Below are 18,561 nucleotides of genomic sequence, written 5' to 3'. Positions count from 1 at the left end.
GAGAGGAGAACAGTGTGAGGGAGAGGAGAACAGTGTGGGGGAGAGGAGAACAGTGTGGGAGAGGAGAACAGTGTGGGAGAGGAGAACAGTGTGGGGGAGAGGAGAACAGTGTGAGGGAGAGGAGAACAGTGTGGGGGAGAGGAGAACAGTGTGGGAGAGGAGAACAGTGTGGGAGAGGAGAACAGTGTGGGTGAGAGGAGTACAGTGTGAGAGAGAGGAGAACAGTGTGGGGGAGAGGAGAACAGTGTGGGAGAGGAGAACAGTGTGGGAGAGGAGAACAGTGTGGGGGAGAGGAGAACAGTGTGGGGGGGGAGGATAACAGTGTGGGAGAGGAGAACAGTGTGGGGGAGAGGAGAACAGTGTGGGAGAGGAGAACAGTGTGGGGGAGAGGAGAACAGTATGGGGGAGGAGAACATTGTGGGGGAGGAGAACAGTGTGGGAGAGGAGAACAGTGTGAGGGAGAGGAGAACAGTGTGGGGGAGAGGAGAACAGTGTGGGAGAGGAGAACAGTGTGGGAGAGGATGACAGTGTGGGGGAGAGGAGAACAGTGTGAGGGAGAGGAGAACAGTGTGGGGGAGGAGAACAGTGTGTGGGAGTGGAGAACAGTGTGGGGGAGGAGAACAGTATGGGGGAGAGGAGAACAGTATGGGGGAGAGGAGAACAGTGTGGGGGAGAGGAGAACAGTGTGGGGGAGAGGAGAACAGTGTGGGGGAGGAGAACAGTAGAGAAATGGCCAGACCTAATGTCTTACTCATGGCATTCACAACCATTGATCAGTAGTGTGACCAGGCTGGTGTCACAGACAAAACACTGAAGCACAGTTGAAATGCATTTCAACGGGAAGCAGAGAGCACAAAGCTGTGGCGGAGGAGGAAGCAGAATGACCTCACATCCTGAATGTTTACCATTCATTTTGGTTGGATGGTGTACAACTCTAGTCAGCTGTGTACAGCGAGGGTGTGATGTGTGAGAGAGAGAACATAGTGCCTTCATCACGTCCCCTGTCACATGGTGCATCACATGTCCTGGAGGCAGAACACACTGCAATGACATCAGACAAGTTCTCCGATGAGGAAAGACGGTGCAGAGAAACTTCACCTCGACACTTTTTAGTTGAAGGTCTGGCGCGTATTCAAACAGTCCCGATGTTCTCCGTTTGGCCGCTTTCTCCCCAGTCTGTTCGCTTCCTCCGGGCTCTGCTCTGCTCTGCGGCAGAGGCCCACTAACCCTGGGTAGGGCTAGGGTGGAGGGATTAGAGAGAGAGGGAGGAGTATCAGAACAGGGGGGTCAGCCCAGAAGGTAGGAGTTGGAGCCGTGCTCTGTACGGTTAGAACAGAGGAGAGAGGGAGAGATGGAGGGAGGGGGTAGGGAGGGAGTGGGTGGGTGGGTGAGTAGGGAGGGAGAGATGTAGGGAGGGACTGGGTGGGAGTGGGTGGGTGATTAGGGAGGGAGTGGGTGGGTGAGTAGGGAGGGACATATGGGGTAGGGAGTGGGTGGGTGGGTGAGTAGGGAGGGAGAGATGGGGTAGGGAGTGGGTGGGTGAGTAGAGAGGGAGGGGGTAGGGAGGGAGTGGGTGGGTGGGTGGGTGGGTGAGTAGGGAGGGAGAGATGGGGTAGGGAGGGAGTGGGTGGGTGGGTGAGTAGGGAGGGAGAGATGGGGTAGGGAGGGTGGAAGTGGGGAGGGAGGGAGTGGAGAGAAGAGAGACAGAGAGACTGGAGGGGAGGAGTGTGGACTCAGGGGCAGGAGTTGGAGCCGTGCTTTGAGTCATACCAGTGTTCTGCCAGCGGTATTTAACCAGCACCACACCCTGAACAGGCTTCATAACGGGAACAATCTACTGCTATCTCTAGGTCCTGTTCTCTAAGGGAACTCAGCTATCTGTATGTTCTGTTCTGTTCTCAAAGGGAAGTCAGCTATCTCTAGGTTCTGTTCTCTAAGGGAAGTCAGCTATCTCTAGGTCCTGTTCTCTAAGGGAACTCAGCTATCTCTTGGTTCTGTTCTGTTCTCTAAGGTAAGTCAGCTATCTGTAGGTTCTGTTCGGTTCTCAAAGGGAAGTCAGCTATCTCTAGGTTCTGTTCTCAAAGGGAAGTCAGCTATCTCTAGGTTCTGTTCTCTAAGGGAAGTCAGCTATCTCTAGGTTCTGTTCTCTAAGGTAAGTCAGCTATCTCTAGGTTCTGTTCTCTAAGGGAACTCAGCTATCTCTAGGTTCTGTTCTCTAAGGGAAGTCAGCTATCTCTAGGTTCTGTTCTCTAAGGGAAGTCAGCTATCTCTAGTTTTTTACTCTAAGATAAGTTAGAAAGTCTGTCTGTCTGTCTGTCTGTCTGTCTGTCTGTCTGTCTGTCTGTCTGTCTGTCTGTCTGTCTGTCTGTCTGTCTGTCTGTCTGTCTGTCTGTCTGTCTGTCTGTCTGTCTGTTATCCAGTCTGATCCTCACTAAATGAATGAACAGCTTATTGGAAGCAGTAGATTCTTCCTTTTACAGATCAGTCCTGCTATTGTTTCAACACGGTCGGTTGATTCTGGGACAGTTACTTTTGATGACATTGTTATTTATCCCTAATCAGCGTTAAACATGCAGTGTGTGTGTGTGTGTGTGTGTGTGTACTGTACTGTACACACACACACACGGTAAATGAGTTGGCATGGCAACACAGTGGGCTTGCCCCTGGAATTCTAACAGTTTGTGGTGGAATGTCTGCTGGGTGGTACCGACCTCGGTGTTACACACACACACACACACACACACACACACACACACACACACACACACACACACACACACACACACGCACACACACACACACACACACACACACGCACGCACGCACGCACGCACGCACGCACGCACGCACGCACACACACACACACACACACACACACACACACACAGCCCACTGTGTCATTAGTCCTGTAAAACTACCATTACAGTAGATCTAATTGGGTAAATGATATTTCATGACTCGACTTGAAACATGTTATTTATATATATATTTTAACCTTTATTTAACTCGTCAAGTCAGTTAAAAACATATTCTTATTTTCAGGGGCACAGTAGAGTAATGACCTGTATTACCGTCTGTGTATATAGAGCTGTGGAGTCAAGACAGATTCTGAGTTCATTAAAGGTACCAGTACAGTACGCTGTGGGTCTATATGCAACACAACAGGGCCTGTGGAATGGACCAGGATATGTGATTCACACTTCCTGCTTACATGGAGGAGGGGAAGTTAGTTCCCACTCCAAGAACTCTGTTATCATGGTTGCTAGGTGATTAAATATTATTGACCTCTGCCATTGTTGGAGAAAAAAAATGACTACTCCTCCCTAATGATTTTATGTCAATTTAACAAGAAAAAAGGACAATGGACTTTCATCTAAACCCTGATTTTGGGCGGTAATCGCATGTTGTGTGTTTAAACGTTTACACGTTTGTCATTCGTTGTCTCGACAACTACTGTAAACTTTGAGTTTATTATGTATATGTGTCTGTCTGGTACTAGTCTCTAAGGAAGTGACCTCATTCCGTATCTAACATCATAAATGAGACCGTTGGAGCCTCCAGCTGGGTTACCACAGTGACGGTGTGACACATCCTAAAGCTAATTTTACAGCCCATTATATACTTTTGACTTAATATAACTTATCTTTTTATTTTTTTTTACAGGGATTTCACTATGGCGTTGGTTTCCGAGTTCTTGGGCCAGCTCACGCTGAATTTTGGCGGGGTGAGTTCCCTACAGCTGAACTACTGTTAAGGTCATGGGGTCAACCTGTAATGAAATCTGTCCTCTGTCAGGTGATTGTAAACGGGGTAACTTGGTAACTGTGTCCCCTTCAGGAGAGCGAGCCTAAATTCCCCACGGTGGTGACAGCAAGGGATTTTGATCCAGCTAAAGATGCCGCCAGGATAGAAACGGCCGTCAAAACCAAGGGTGAGAGAATCACAGCAAGGATTACCATAGTCCCATCAGTTAGAGTCTATCACTTCATAATGTTTTGTAGATGAGAAATACGTTGTGAACTTTATGGGGGCATTAATATATCTGTCACAATGTATTTGCACTAATATTAAGTGTCATAATATCATAGTAATTCAGTTTTTATCTAGAGTGGTTACGATATAAACAGAACTCAGTATGAGCTGGTAACAGTAATGCGCTGCCCTCTCATTATGTTGCTGTATGCATTACGCGATTTAGCGCCATCTGCAGGCCGTCTTACGTTACTACACCTGGCCAACCACATCGTACCTTTCTTCTGTGGTGCCGTGCCCGTAAACAGACGTCATTGGATCAGTTGACCATATTTTATCTCAGTAACATTGTATTTCCATAATATCTATTGCCATTCTTGTTGTCTATGCCTGTGAAAGCATTGTCTTTTCACACCATTTTCATCAATCGTTGTTAAAAATTCCTGCGATTTAGAGAAAAAAACGTAATCCTGATTCTTGACACTGGTTTGTATTTATATTAATGGAAACATCTCCATGGAAACATCTCTATGGAAACATCTCCATGGAAACATCTCCACGGAAACATCTCCGTAAGCACAGCGCTGGTTGAGTCACTTTCCTGCCTGTTTTCCCAACATAACTTCACTAAACCCCACAGAGTATACAGGGATTTTCTGTCAGACAACGCCTTGGCTTTCCAGCCCTGTCGGTCTGCCACAAACCAACCACTGCTAGCTCACTGCAGCCCCCCTGTACCCAATGAAAGCCCTGACTAGCTGGTTTTTCCACCAACAGTGTTTACTGTACCGAATCGAGGCCTTGATACAGTGATACATGAAGGAAATGTGACTGTTGCTGGTTTGGCATTTCATCTTTTTTAAATCAGTTTCAATCTCATCAACAACGTTTTCATGTGATATATCAGACATTTACTTCCTACTATAATATATCTGTCCGTACCTACTCTATATACTCATACTATGATATATCTGTCCGTACCTACTCTATATACTCATACTATAATATATCTGTCAATACCTACTCTATATACTCATACTATAATATATCTGTCCGTACCTACTCTATATACTCATACTATAATATATCTGTCCGTACCTACTCTATATACTCATACTATAATATATCTGTCCGTACCTACTCTATATACTCATACTATAATATATCTGTCAATACCTACTCTATATACTCATACTATGATATATCTGTCCGTACCTACTCTATATACTCATACTATAATATATCTGTCCGTACCTACTCTATATACTCATACTATGATATATCTGTCAATACCTACTCTATATACTCATACTATGATATATCTGTCCGTACCTACTCTATATACTCATACTATAATATATCTGTCAATACCTACTCTATATACTCATACTATGATATATCTGTCCGTACCTACTCTATATACTCATACTATAATATATCTGTCCGTACCTACTCTATATACTCATACTATAATATATCTGTCAATACCTACTCTATATACTCATACTATGATATATCTGTCCGTACCTACTCTATATACTCATACTATGATATATCTGTCCGTACCTACTCTATATACTCATACTATAATATATCTGTCCGTACCTACTCTATATACTCATACTATAATATATCTGTCCGTACCTACTCTATATACTCATACTATAATATATCTGTCCGTACCTACTCTATATACTCATACTATGATATATCTGTCCGTACCTACTCTATATACTCATACTATGATATATCTGTCCGTACCTACTCTATATACTCATACTATGATATATCTGTCCGTACCTACTCTATATACTCATACTATAATATATCTGTCCGTACCTACTCTATATACTCATACTATGATATATCTGTCCGTACCTACTCTATATACTCATACTATAATATATCTGTCCGTACCTACTCTATATACTCATACTATAATATATCTGTCCGTACCTACTCTATATACTCATACTATAATATATCTGTCCGTACCTACTCTATATACTCATACTATAATATATCTGTCCGTACCTACTCTATATACTCATACTATAATATATCTGTCCGTACCTACTCTATATACTCATACTATGAAATATCTGTCCGTACCTACTCTATATACTCATACTATGATATATCTGTCCGTACCTACTCTATATACTCATACTATAATATATCTGTCCGTACCTACTCTATATACTCATACTATAATATATCTGTCCGTACCTACTCTATATACTCATACTATAATATATCTGTCAATACCTACTCTATATACTCATACTATGATATATCTGTCCGTACCTACTCTATATACTCATACTATGATATATCTGTCCGTACCTACTCTATATACTCATACTATAATATATCTGTCCGTACCTACTCTATATACTCATACTATAATATATCTGTCCGTACCTACTCTATATACTCATACTATAATATATCTGTCCGTACCTACTCTATATACTCATACTATGATATATCTGTCCGTACCTACTCTATATACTCATACTATGATATATCTGTCCGTACCTACTCTATATACTCATACTATGATATATCTGTCCGTACCTACTCTATATACTCATACTATAATATATCTGTCCGTACCTACTCTATATACTCATACTATGATATATCTGTCCGTACCTACTCTATATACTCATACTATAATATATCTGTCCGTACCTACTCTATATACTCATACTATAATATATCTGTCCGTACCTACTCTATATACTCATACTATAATATATCTGTCCGTACCTACTCTATATACTCATACTATAATATATCTGTCCGTACCTACTCTATATACTCATACTATAATATATCTGTCCGTACCTACTCTATATACTCATACTATGAAATATCTGTCCGTACCTACTCTATATACTCATACTATGATATATCTGTCCGTACCTACTCTATATACTCATACTATAATATATCTGTCCGTACCTACTCTATATAGTCATACTATAATATATCTGTCCGTACCTACTCTATATAGTCATACTATGATATATCTGTCAATACCTACTCTATATACTCATACTATGATATATCTGTCCGTACCTACTCTATATACTCATACTATAATATATCTGTCCGTACCTACTCTATATACTCATACTATAATATATCTGTCCGTACCTACTCTATATACTCATACTATAATATATCTGTCCGTACCTACTCTATATACTCATACTATAATATATCTGTCCGTACCTACTCTATATACTCATACTATGATATATCTGTCCGTACCTACTCTATATACTCATACTATAATATATCTGTCCGTACCTACTCTATATACTCATACTATAATATATCTGTCCGTACCTACTCTATATACTCATACTATGATATATCTGTCCGTACCTACTCTATATACTCATACTATAATATATCTGTCCGTACCGACTCTATATCCTCAAAGCTAGTGTGGCTGTTGTATGTAAAGTGGAATATTTCCCATGTTCCCCAGCTGTCAATTAATTAACATAAATGTATGTTAATCACACCTCTGTAATATTTCCCATGTTCCCCAGGTGTGGATGAGCTGACCATCATTGACATCCTGACCAGACGGAGCTACTCTCAGAGGAGAGAGATCGCCTTCGAGTATGAGAAGAGATCCAAGAAGGTGAAGGCGGGGAAATAGAGATTGTTTTTTTGTTCAGCAAGATGCTTTTTCATAAAACAGCTGCCGCCAATGTGGACATCAAGATAATCCAAACTCATTTAGACATATTTTACAGTGGGACGGTCTATCATCTCTGTGTATTTTACAGTGGGACGGTCTATCATCTCTGTGTATTTTACAGTGGGACGGTCTATCATCTCTGTATTTTACAGTGGGACGGTCTATCATCTCTGTGTATTTTACAGTGGGACGGTCTATCATCTCTGTGTATTTTACAGTGGGACGGTCTATCATCTCTGTGTATTTTACAGTGGGACGGTCTATCATCTCTGTATTTTACAGTGGGACGGTCTATCATCTCTGTGTATTTTACAGTGGGACGGTCTATCATCTCTGTGTATTTTACAGTGGGACGGTCTATCATCTCTGTGTATTTACAGTGGGACGGTCTATCATCTCTGTGTATTTTACAGTGGGACGGTCTATCATCTCTGTGTATTTTACAGTGGGACGGTCTATCATCTCTGTGTATTTTACAGTGGGAAGGTCTATCATCTCTGTGTATTTTACAGTGGGACGGTCTATCATCTCTGTGTATTTTACAGTGGGACGGTCTATCATCTCTGTGTATTTTACAGTGGGACGGTCTATCATCTCTGTGTATTTTACAGTGGGACGGTCTATCATCTCTGTGTATTTTACAGTGGGACGGTCTATCATCTCTGTGTATTTTACAATGGGACGGTCTATCATCTCTGTGTATTTTACAGTGGGACGGAACTATCATCTCTGTGTATTTTACAGTGGGGCTGTCTATCATCTCTGTGTATTTTACAGTGGGACGGAACTATCATCTCTGTGTATTTTACAGTGGGACGGTCTATCATCTCTGTGTATTTTACAGTGGGACGGTCTATCATCTCTGTGTATTTTACAGTGGGACGGTCTATCATCTCTGTGTATTTTACAGTGGGGCGGTCTATCATCTCTGTGTATTTTACAGTGGGACGGTCTATCATCTCTTGTGTATTTTACAATGGGACGGTCTATCATCTCTGTGTATTTTACAGTGGGACGGTCTATCATCTCTGTGTATTTTACAGTGGGACGGTCTATCATCTCTGTGTATTTTACAATGGGACGGTCTATCATCTCTGTGTATTTTACAATGGGACGGTCTATCATCTCTGTGTATTTTACAATGGGACGGTCTATCATCTCTGTGTATTTTACAGTGGGACGGTCTATCATCTCTGTGTATTTTACAGTGGGACGGAACTGTCATCTTTGTGTATTTTACAGTGGGACGGTCTATCATCTCTGTGTATTTTACAGTGGGGTGGTCTATCATCTCTGTGTATTTTACAGTGGGACGGTCTATCATCTCTGTGTATTTTACAGTGGGACGGTCTATCATCTCTGTGTATTTTACAGTGGGACGGTCTATCATCTCTGTGTATTTTACAATGGGACGGTCTATCATCTCTGTGTATTTTACAGTGGGACGGAACTATCATCTCTGTGTATTTTACAGTGGGGCTGTCTATCATCTCTGTGTATTTTACAGTGGGACGGAACTATCATCTCTGTGTATTTTACAGTGGGACGGTCTATCATCTCTGTGTATTTTACAGTGGGACGGTCTATCATCTCTGTGTATTTTACAGTGGGACGGTCTATCATCTCTGTGTATTTTACAGTGGGGCGGTCTATCATCTCTGTGTATTTTACAGTGGGACGGTCTATCATCTCTGTGTATTTTACAATGGGACGGTCTATCATCTCTGTGTATTTTACAGTGGGACGGTCTATCATCTCTGTGTATTTTACAGTGGGACGGTCTATCATCTCTGTGTATTTTACAATGGGACGGTCTATCATCTCTGTGTATTTTACAATGGGACGGTCTATCATCTCTGTGTATTTTACAATGGGACGGTCTATCATCTCTGTGTATTTTACAGTGGGACGTCTATCATCTCTGTGTATTTTACAGTGGGACGGAACTGTCATCTTTGTGTATTTTACAGTGGGACGGTCTATCATCTCTGTGTATTTTACAGTGGGGTGGTCTATCATCTCTGTGTATTTTACAGTGGGACGGTCTATCATCTCTGTGTATGTCTCTCCTGTAGGATATGATCACAGCTCTGAAGGGGGCTCTGTCTGGGTCTCTGGAGGCTGTAATTCTGGGACTGATGAAGAGTACAGCTCAGTACGACGCCTCTGAGATCAAAGGATCCATCAAGGTAAGGAGGAGGCCGCAATCTTTCCTACGTGAAGCCTAAACGACACAGATCACAGTCACTGCTGCCCTCTCCTGGGCTGATGGATGTGTGGCCTAGACTTGCTATTCATACTGCTGTTAATACCACTGTTCTCTCCAGGGTCTGGGGACCGATGAGGAGACTCTGATAGAGATGGTCTGTTCCCGCAGCGCTGAAGAACTGGTAGAAATCAAACGCGTCTACAAGGAGAGTAAGTAGGAGAAACAACTAGAATTAGGATCGAGATCAGATTGAAAACGTAAGGATTGTGTGTTTTTGAAAAATACTTTTATATATCCACAGTGTTTAAGAAGGAGCTGGAGAAGGACGTAGCTGGAGACACATCAGGAGACTTCAGGAGTCTGCTGTTGGCCCTGGTACAGGTAGGATCATACAACGACTTTACAATGTCGAGCTTCCTAAGATTGACTGACCAATAGCTTTATTAATAATGATTTGGATACGATGGAGTCTTGTCTGAATATTGGGGTAAAACTGTGTTCTCCATTGTATTCTATGTCATTCAATAGGCAAAGAGAGATGAGCCCTCAAATATTGTTGACTACGAGAAGATCGACCAGGATGCCAGAGTAAGACAAATACACAGACACTGAAACACTGTACCAGAACCAAACACTGTACCAGAACCAAACACTGTACCAGAACCAAACACCGTACCAGAACCAAACACTAAAACACTGTACCAGAACCAAACACCGTACCAGAACCAAACACCGTACCAGAACCAAACACTAAAACACTGTACCAGAACCAAACACTAAAACACTGTACCAGAACCAAACACTAAAACACCGTACCAGAACCAAACACCGTACCAGAACCAAACACTAAAACACTGTACCAGAACCAAACACCGTACCAGAACCAAACACTAAAACACTGTACCAGAACCAAACACTAAAACACTGTACCAGAACCAAACACTGTACCAGAACCAAACACTGTACCAGAACCAAACACTAAAACACTGTACCAGAACCAAACACTGTACCAGAACCAAACACCATACCAGGACCAAACACCGTACCAGGACCAAACACTAAAGCACCGTACCAGAACCAAACACTAAAACACCGTACCAGAACCAAACACCGTACCAGAACCAAACACTAAAACACCGTACCAGAACCAAACACTAAAACACCGTACCAGAACCAAACACTGTACCAGAACCAAACACTAAAACACCGTACCAGAACCAAACACTGTACCAGAACCAAACACTAAAACACCGTACCAGAACCAAACACTGTACCAGAACCAAACACTAAAACACCGTACCAGAACCAAACACTGTACCAGAACCAAACACTAAAACACTGTACCAGAACCAAACACTGTACCAGAACCAAACACTGTACCAGGACCAAACACCGTACCAGGACCAAACACCGTACCAGAACCAAACACCGTACCAGAACCAAACACTAAAGCACTGTACCAGAACCAAACACTGTACCAGAACCAAACACTGTACCAGAACCAAACACCGTACCAGGACCAAACACCGTACCAGGACCAAACACCGTACCAGAACCAAACACCGTACCAGAACCAAACACTAAAGCACCGTACCAGAACCAAACACTAAAACACCGTACCAGAACCAAACACTGTACCAGAACCAAACACCGTACCAGAACCAAACACTAAAGCACTGTACCAGAACCAAACACTGTACCAGAACCAAACACCGTACCAGGACCAAACACAGTACCAGGACCAAACACTGTACCAGAACCAAACACTAAAACACCGTACCAGAACCAAACACCGTACCAGAACCAAACACTGTACCAGAACCAAACACTAAAGCACTGTACCAGAACCAAACACTGTACCAGAACCAAACACTAAAACACTGTACCAGGACCAAACACTAAAACACCGTACCAGAACCAAACACTGTACCAGAACCAAACACTGTACCAGAACCAAACACTAAAGCACCGTACCAGAACCAAACACTAAAACACCGTACCAGAACCAAACACTGTACCAGAACCAAACACTAAAGCACCGTACCAGAACCAAACACTAAAACACTGTACCAGAACCAAACACTGTACCAGAACCAAACACTAAAACACCGTACCAGAACCAAACACTGTACCAGAACCAAACACTAAAACACTGTACCAGAACCAAACACTGTACCAGAACCAAACACCGTACCAGAACCAAACACTGTACCAGAACCAAACACTAAAGCACCGTACCAGAACCAAACACTAAAACACCGTACCAGAACCAAACACTGTACCAGAACCAAACACTAAAACACCGTACCAGAACCAAACACTAAAACACTGTACCAGAACCAAACACTGTACCAGAACCAAACACTAAAACACCGTACCAGAACCAAACACTAAAGCACCGTACCAGAACCAAACACTGTACCAGAACCAAACACCGTACCAGAACCAAACACTGTACCAGAACCAAACACTAAAACACCGTACCAGAACCAAACACTAAAGCACCGTACCAGAACCAAACACTGTACCAGAACCAAACACTAAACACCGTACCAGAACCAAACACTGTACCAGAACCAAACACTGTACCAGAACCAAACACCGTACCAGAACCAAACACTAAAGCACCGTACCAGAACCAAACACTAAAACACCGTACCAGAACCAAACACTGTACCAGAACCAAACACTAAAACACTGTACCAGAACCAAACACTGTACCAGAACCAAACACTGTACCAGAACCAAACACCGTACCAGAACCAAACACTGTACCAGAACCAAACACTGTACCAGAACCAAACACCGTACCAGAACCAAACACTAAAGCACCGTACCAGAACCAAACACTAAAACACCGTACCAGAACCAAACACTAAAACACCGTACCAGAACCAAACACCGTACCAGAACCAAACACTAAAACACCGTACCAGAACCAAACACCGTACCAGAACCAAACACTAAAACACCGTACCAGAACCAATCAGCGGAGTGTTTTTTGTCTCTGTAGATTAGTTAGGGGTAGTGTACAGGTGTGTCTCTGTAGATTAGTTAGGGGTAGTGTACAGGTGTGTCTCTGTAGATTAGTTAGGGGTAGTGTACAGGTGTGTGTCTGTAGATTAGTTAGGGGTAGTATACAGGTGTGTCTCTGTAGATTAGTTAGGTGTAGTGTACAGGTGTGTCTCTGTAGATTAGTTAGGGGTAGTATACAGGTGTGTCTCTGTAGATTAGTTAGGTGTAGTATACAGGTGTGTCTCTGTAGATTAGTTAGGTGTAGTGTACAGCTGTGTCTCTTGTTGATGGTCCTCTCCTGTCTCTGTAGATTAGTTAGGTGTAGTGTACAGCTGTGTCTCTTGTTTATGGTCCTCTCCTGTCTCTGTAGATTAGTCAGGTGTAGTGTACAACTGTGTCTCTTGTTGATGGTCCTCTCCTGTCCCTGTAGGCTCTGTATGAGGCAGGAGTGAAGAGGAAGGGGACTGACGTGGCTACATGGATCACCATCATGTCAGAGAGAAGTGTCCCTCACCTACAGAAAGGTACCTACCCGACTCTGTAACGAGGGACTTCTTCATGCACAGGATCGTTTGGACAAAATACTAAAACTCAAAGTCAAGATGGCGACAACCAGACATTTTTACACATAAAGAACGTAGATGTTTCTTTCGATCAACCCGGTGACTCTTCAGAAAGATGACCAAATGTTGGCTGTGTCTGTTCCAGTGTTTGACAGGTACAAGAGCTACAGTCCATACGACATGCAGGAGAGCATCAGGAAGGAGGTGAAGGGAGACCTGGAGAAGTCCTTCCTGACACTGGGTAACATTCTACATATCATATATCTACATTCTATAATATATACATCTGTATCATATACCTACATTCTATAATATATACATCTATATCATATACATACATTCTATAATATATACATCTGTATCATATAACCTGTATTCTATAATATATACATCTATATCTATAACATAGAACCTGTATTCTATAATATATACATCTATATCTATAACATATAACCTGTATTCTATCATATGTACATCTATATCTATAACATAGAACCTGTATTCTATAATATATACATCTATATCTATAACATAGAACCTGTATTCTATAATATATACATCTATATCTATAACATATAACCTGTATTCTATAATATGTACATCTATATCTATAACATAGAACCTGTATTCTATAATATATACATCTATATCTATAACATAGAACCTGTATTCTATAATATATACATCTATATCTATAACATAGAACCTGTATTCTATAATATATACATCTATATCTATAACATAGAACCTGTATTCTATAATATATACATCTATATCTGTATCATATAATCTGTATTCTATAATATATACATCTATATCTGTATCATATAACATGTATTCTATAATATATACATCTATATCTATAACATAGAACCTGTATTCTATAATATATACATCTATATCTATAACATAGAACCTGTATTCTATAATATATACATCTATATCTGTATCATATAATCTGTATTCTATAATATATACATCTATATCTATAACATAGAACCTGTATTCTATAATATATACATCTATATCTATAACATAGAACCTGTATTCTATAATATATACATCTATATCTATAACATAGAACCTGTATTCTATAATATATACATCTATATCTGTATCATATAATCTGTATTCTATAATATATACATCTATATCTATAACATAGAACCTGTATTCTATAATATATACATCTATATCTGTATCATATAACATGTATTCTATAATATGTACATCTATATCTATAACATAGAACCTGTATTCTATAATATATACATCTATATCTATAACATAGAACCTGTATTCTATAATATATACACAGGGACATTAGAGTGTCACGTTTGAGAAACAGACGCCTCACAAGTCCTCAACTGGCTGCATGATTAAATAGTACCCGCAAAACACCAGTCTCAACGTCAACAGTGAAGAGGTGACTCCAGGATGCTGGCCTTCTAGGCAGAGTTCCTCTGTCCAGTGTCTGTGTTCTTTTGCCCATCTTAATCTTTTCTTTTTATTGGCCAGTCTGAGATATGGATTTTTCTTTGCAACTCTGCCTAGAAGGCCAGCATCCCAGAGTCGCCTCTTCACTACTACATTAGATACTCTTACCACTACATTAGATACTCTTACCTCTACATTAGATACTCTTACCTCTACATTAGCTCTTCTAGCTCCTCTAATCCACTACATTAGATACTCTTACCACTACATTAGATACTCTTACCTCTACATTAGCTCCTCTTACCTCTACATTAGATACTCTTACCTCTACATTAGCTCTTCTAGCTCCTCTAATCCACTACATTAGCTCCTCTTACCACTACATTAGATACTCTTACCTCTACATTAGCTCCTCTTACCTCTACATTAGATACTCTTACCTCTACATTAGCTCTTCTAGCTCCTCTTACCACTACATTAGATACTCTTACCACTACATTAGATACTCTTACCTCTACATTAGATACTCTTACCTCTACATTAGCTCTTCTAGCTCCTCTAATCCACTACATTAGCTCCTCTTACCACTACATTAGATACTCTTACCTCTACATTAGCTCCTCTTACCTCTACATTAGATACTCTTACCTCTACATTAGCTCTTCTAGCTCCTCTTACCACTACATTAGATACTCTTACCACTACATTAGATACTCTTACCTCTACATTAGATACTCTTACCTCTACATTAGCTCCTCTTACCAATACATTAGATACTCTTACCACTACATTATATACTCTTACCTCTACATTAGCTCCTCTTACCACTACATTAGCTCCTCTAGCTCCTCTTACCTCACTTACGCCGTTTATGCGTTACTCTATCTCTGTGTCTCTCTCTCTCTCTCTCTCTCTCTCTCTCTCTCTCTCTCTCTCTGTGTGTCTCCTGTGTATCTATGTTTCTCTGTGTCTCTCTCTCTCTCCCTTTCTCTCTGTCTCTCTCCCTTTCTCTCTCTCTGTGGTCTCTCTCCCTTTCCCTCTCTCTGTGTCTCTCTCCATTTCTCTCTCTTTGTCTCTCTCCCTTTTCCTCTCTCTGTGTCTCTGTCCCTTTCTCTCTGTCTCTCTCCATTTCTCTCTCTGTGTCTCTCTCCCTTTCCCTCTCTCTGTATCTCTGTCTCTCTCCCTTTCTCTCTGTTGGTCTCTCTCCCTTTCCCTCTCTCTGTATCTCTGTCTCTCTCCCTTTCCCTCTCTCTGTGTCTCTGTCTCTCTCCCTTTCCCTCTCTCTGTCTCTCTCCCTTTCTCTCTCTGTGTCTCTCTCCATTTCTCTCTCTGTGTCTCTCTCCCTTTTCCTCTCTCTGTGTCTCTGTCCCTTTCTCTCTGTCTCTCTCCATTTCTCTCTCTGTGTCTCTCTCTCCCTTTCCCTCTCTCTGTATCTCTGTCTCTCTCCCTTTCTCTCTGTTGGTCTCTCTCCCTTTCCCTCTCTCTGTATCTCTGTCTCTCTCCCTTTCCCTCTCTCTGTGTCTCTGTCTCTCTCCCTTTCCCTCCCTCTCTCTGTCTCTCTCTCCCTTTCCCTCTGTGGTCTCTCTCCCTTTCCCTCTCTCTGTATCTCTGTCTCTCTCCCTTTCCCTCTCTCTGTGTCTCTGTCTCTCTCCCTTTCCCTCCCTCTCTCTGTCTCTCTCCCTTTCCCTCTGTTGGTCACTCTCCCTTTCCCTCTCTCTGTGTCTCTCTCCCTTTCCCTCTCTCTGTGTCTCTGTCTCTCTCCCTTTCCCTCTCTCTGTCTCTCTCCCTTTCCCTCTGTTGGTCTCTCTCTGCCGTCAGGTTGTCTATGAACCGTATTACAACTGGCAGTGAGAGGAAAGAAGGGGGGGGGGGTTCTCTACTCCTCTCCACCTTGCCTCCTCTCCTTCCCTCCTATTTGTACCAGATGGGCCCTCGGTTGATTCATTCCTTATTAACAGTAATTGCAAGTTGTTTGAAGAAAACAACATTTGATTTCAAGGGATGTTGTGCCCTTAAGAAACAAACTGTGGATCTGTGCCTATACACTGCAGGCAGCCTCCTTACCAGGAACCCTTTAGAAAGAACAACAGGAAGTGACAGATCCAGAGAGGATATCAGAAACAAAGTTGAGGTGATTTCAATCTGTTCTCTTTTCTGCTTTGTTTTTGCAGTGGAGTGCTTTGAGAACAAACAACAGTACTTTGCTAACAGACTGAGCGAAGCCATGAAGGTAATTATCTGTTAACCTCTTGTCGTGTGACTGAGTACGATGGTGAAGTACAAGACCTCATGAGAAACAAGAATGAACTCATTGTTATTTGTACATTTGGTACAAACCCTTTCAACCCCTTCCATCCCCTTCAACCCCAACACCCGTCAATCCCCTTCAACCCTCAACATCCTTCAATCCCCTTCACTCCCTTTCAACTCCCTTCAACCCCAACACCCTTCAACCCCCTTCAAACACCCTTCAACCCCAACACCTTCCATCCCTTTGACCCCAACCCCATTCAATTCCCTTTGAACACTCTTCACCCCCATTCAAACCCTTTCAATCCCCTCAACTCCCTTCAATCCCTTCAACACCCTTCAACTACTTTCTATTCCTTCAACTCCCTCAAACCCCGTTCAACCTCTTTCAAACCCCTTTCAACCCCCTTCAACCCCTTCAACCCTTTCAACACCCCTTCCAACCCCTACCCCCTTTCAACCCTTTCAACAACCCCTTCAACCCCCTTCAATTCCTTTTCAACCTCAACCCCCTTCAACACCTTCAATCCCTTTCAACCTCAACACCATTAAACCCCATTCAACCCCCTTCAATTCCTTTTCAACCACCGTCCTTTCAACACCCGTCAACTCCCTTCAACCCCAACCCCCTTTAGAAGATTTGAATTATGAATCAAAGATGATCTCATGGGAGAAACATCCCACAGTAATTATGTATCAGACGTTCATGAGTTGATTAAACAAGGGGTTGCGTCATCCACGCTTTCTTCAGTAAAAACATCAACAAACACAAACCGTCACCAAGGACTCCATTCAATCAGCATCGCCGGAGATCAGTGCTCCTATGGCTTGAAATGTGAATGTCATTTCTGATTGAGTCCACATTACGCAGCGTTTACCGTGAATGTCCACTAACTCGGGAATGTTGCCTTTTGTATTTCATATAGCGCTGAACTTCAGCGTTACGGATTAAATCAAATGAGACCTTGGAAAAGGAAGCTACCTGGATACTGTAACTATAAACACATAGACCGAGAAAAGGAGACGACACAAACAATGGTAGTCAACGGCAACGGCAGGCTTGTAGGACATGAATTACCTGTCCTGATAAATAACGCCATGTGATGTTGACATCATCTGCAGGGTAAAAGTGCCAAGGAGAAGGTGGTGACCAGGATCGTCGTGTCTCGCTGTGAGGTGGACCTCATGAAGATCAGGACAGAGTTTAAGAAACTGAACCAGAAGTCCTTGTACCAGACCATCGCTGTGAGGACTCTTCTTTTTTCTGTTTCTCTTCCATTCTCTCTCTCTCTCTCTCTCTCTCTCTGTCTCTCTCTCTCTCTCTCTCTCTCTCTCTCTCTCTCTCTGTCTTCTCTCTCGTGTCTCTCTCTCTGTCTCTCTCTCTGTCTCTC

The 18,561-nt window shown here is 42.1% G+C and overlaps 1 protein-coding gene across 1 annotated transcript in view; it reads left to right on the top strand.

The window, feature by feature from the left end:
• The first annotated feature begins 1,764 nt into the window (after positions 1 to 1,764).
• LOC116359579 (annexin A2-A-like) overlaps positions 1,765 to 18,561 on the top strand; it is a 23,671-nt gene continuing 6,874 nt past the window's right edge. Inside the window, exons 1-12 of the mRNA XM_031812416.1 lie at positions 1,765 to 2,011; positions 3,664 to 3,724; positions 3,838 to 3,931; positions 7,542 to 7,636; positions 9,772 to 9,885; positions 10,024 to 10,114; positions 10,207 to 10,286; positions 10,434 to 10,493; positions 13,351 to 13,444; positions 13,629 to 13,724; positions 17,092 to 17,150; positions 18,293 to 18,510. Of these exons, the coding sequence (XP_031668276.1) occupies positions 3,674 to 3,724; positions 3,838 to 3,931; positions 7,542 to 7,636; positions 9,772 to 9,885; positions 10,024 to 10,114; positions 10,207 to 10,286; positions 10,434 to 10,493; positions 13,351 to 13,444; positions 13,629 to 13,724; positions 17,092 to 17,150; positions 18,293 to 18,510 (1,052 nt within the window). The 5' untranslated portion in view covers positions 1,765 to 2,011; positions 3,664 to 3,673. The remainder of the gene's footprint in view (positions 2,012 to 3,663; positions 3,725 to 3,837; positions 3,932 to 7,541; positions 7,637 to 9,771; positions 9,886 to 10,023; positions 10,115 to 10,206; positions 10,287 to 10,433; positions 10,494 to 13,350; positions 13,445 to 13,628; positions 13,725 to 17,091; positions 17,151 to 18,292; positions 18,511 to 18,561) is intronic.

The sequence above is a fragment of the Oncorhynchus kisutch genome, unplaced genomic scaffold (genome assembly GCF_002021735.2).
Source record: "Oncorhynchus kisutch isolate 150728-3 unplaced genomic scaffold, Okis_V2 Okis03b-Okis08b_hom, whole genome shotgun sequence".
Lineage (NCBI taxonomy): Eukaryota > Metazoa > Chordata > Actinopteri > Salmoniformes > Salmonidae > Oncorhynchus > Oncorhynchus kisutch.
This window is presented reverse-complemented; position numbering and strand designations above follow the sequence as displayed.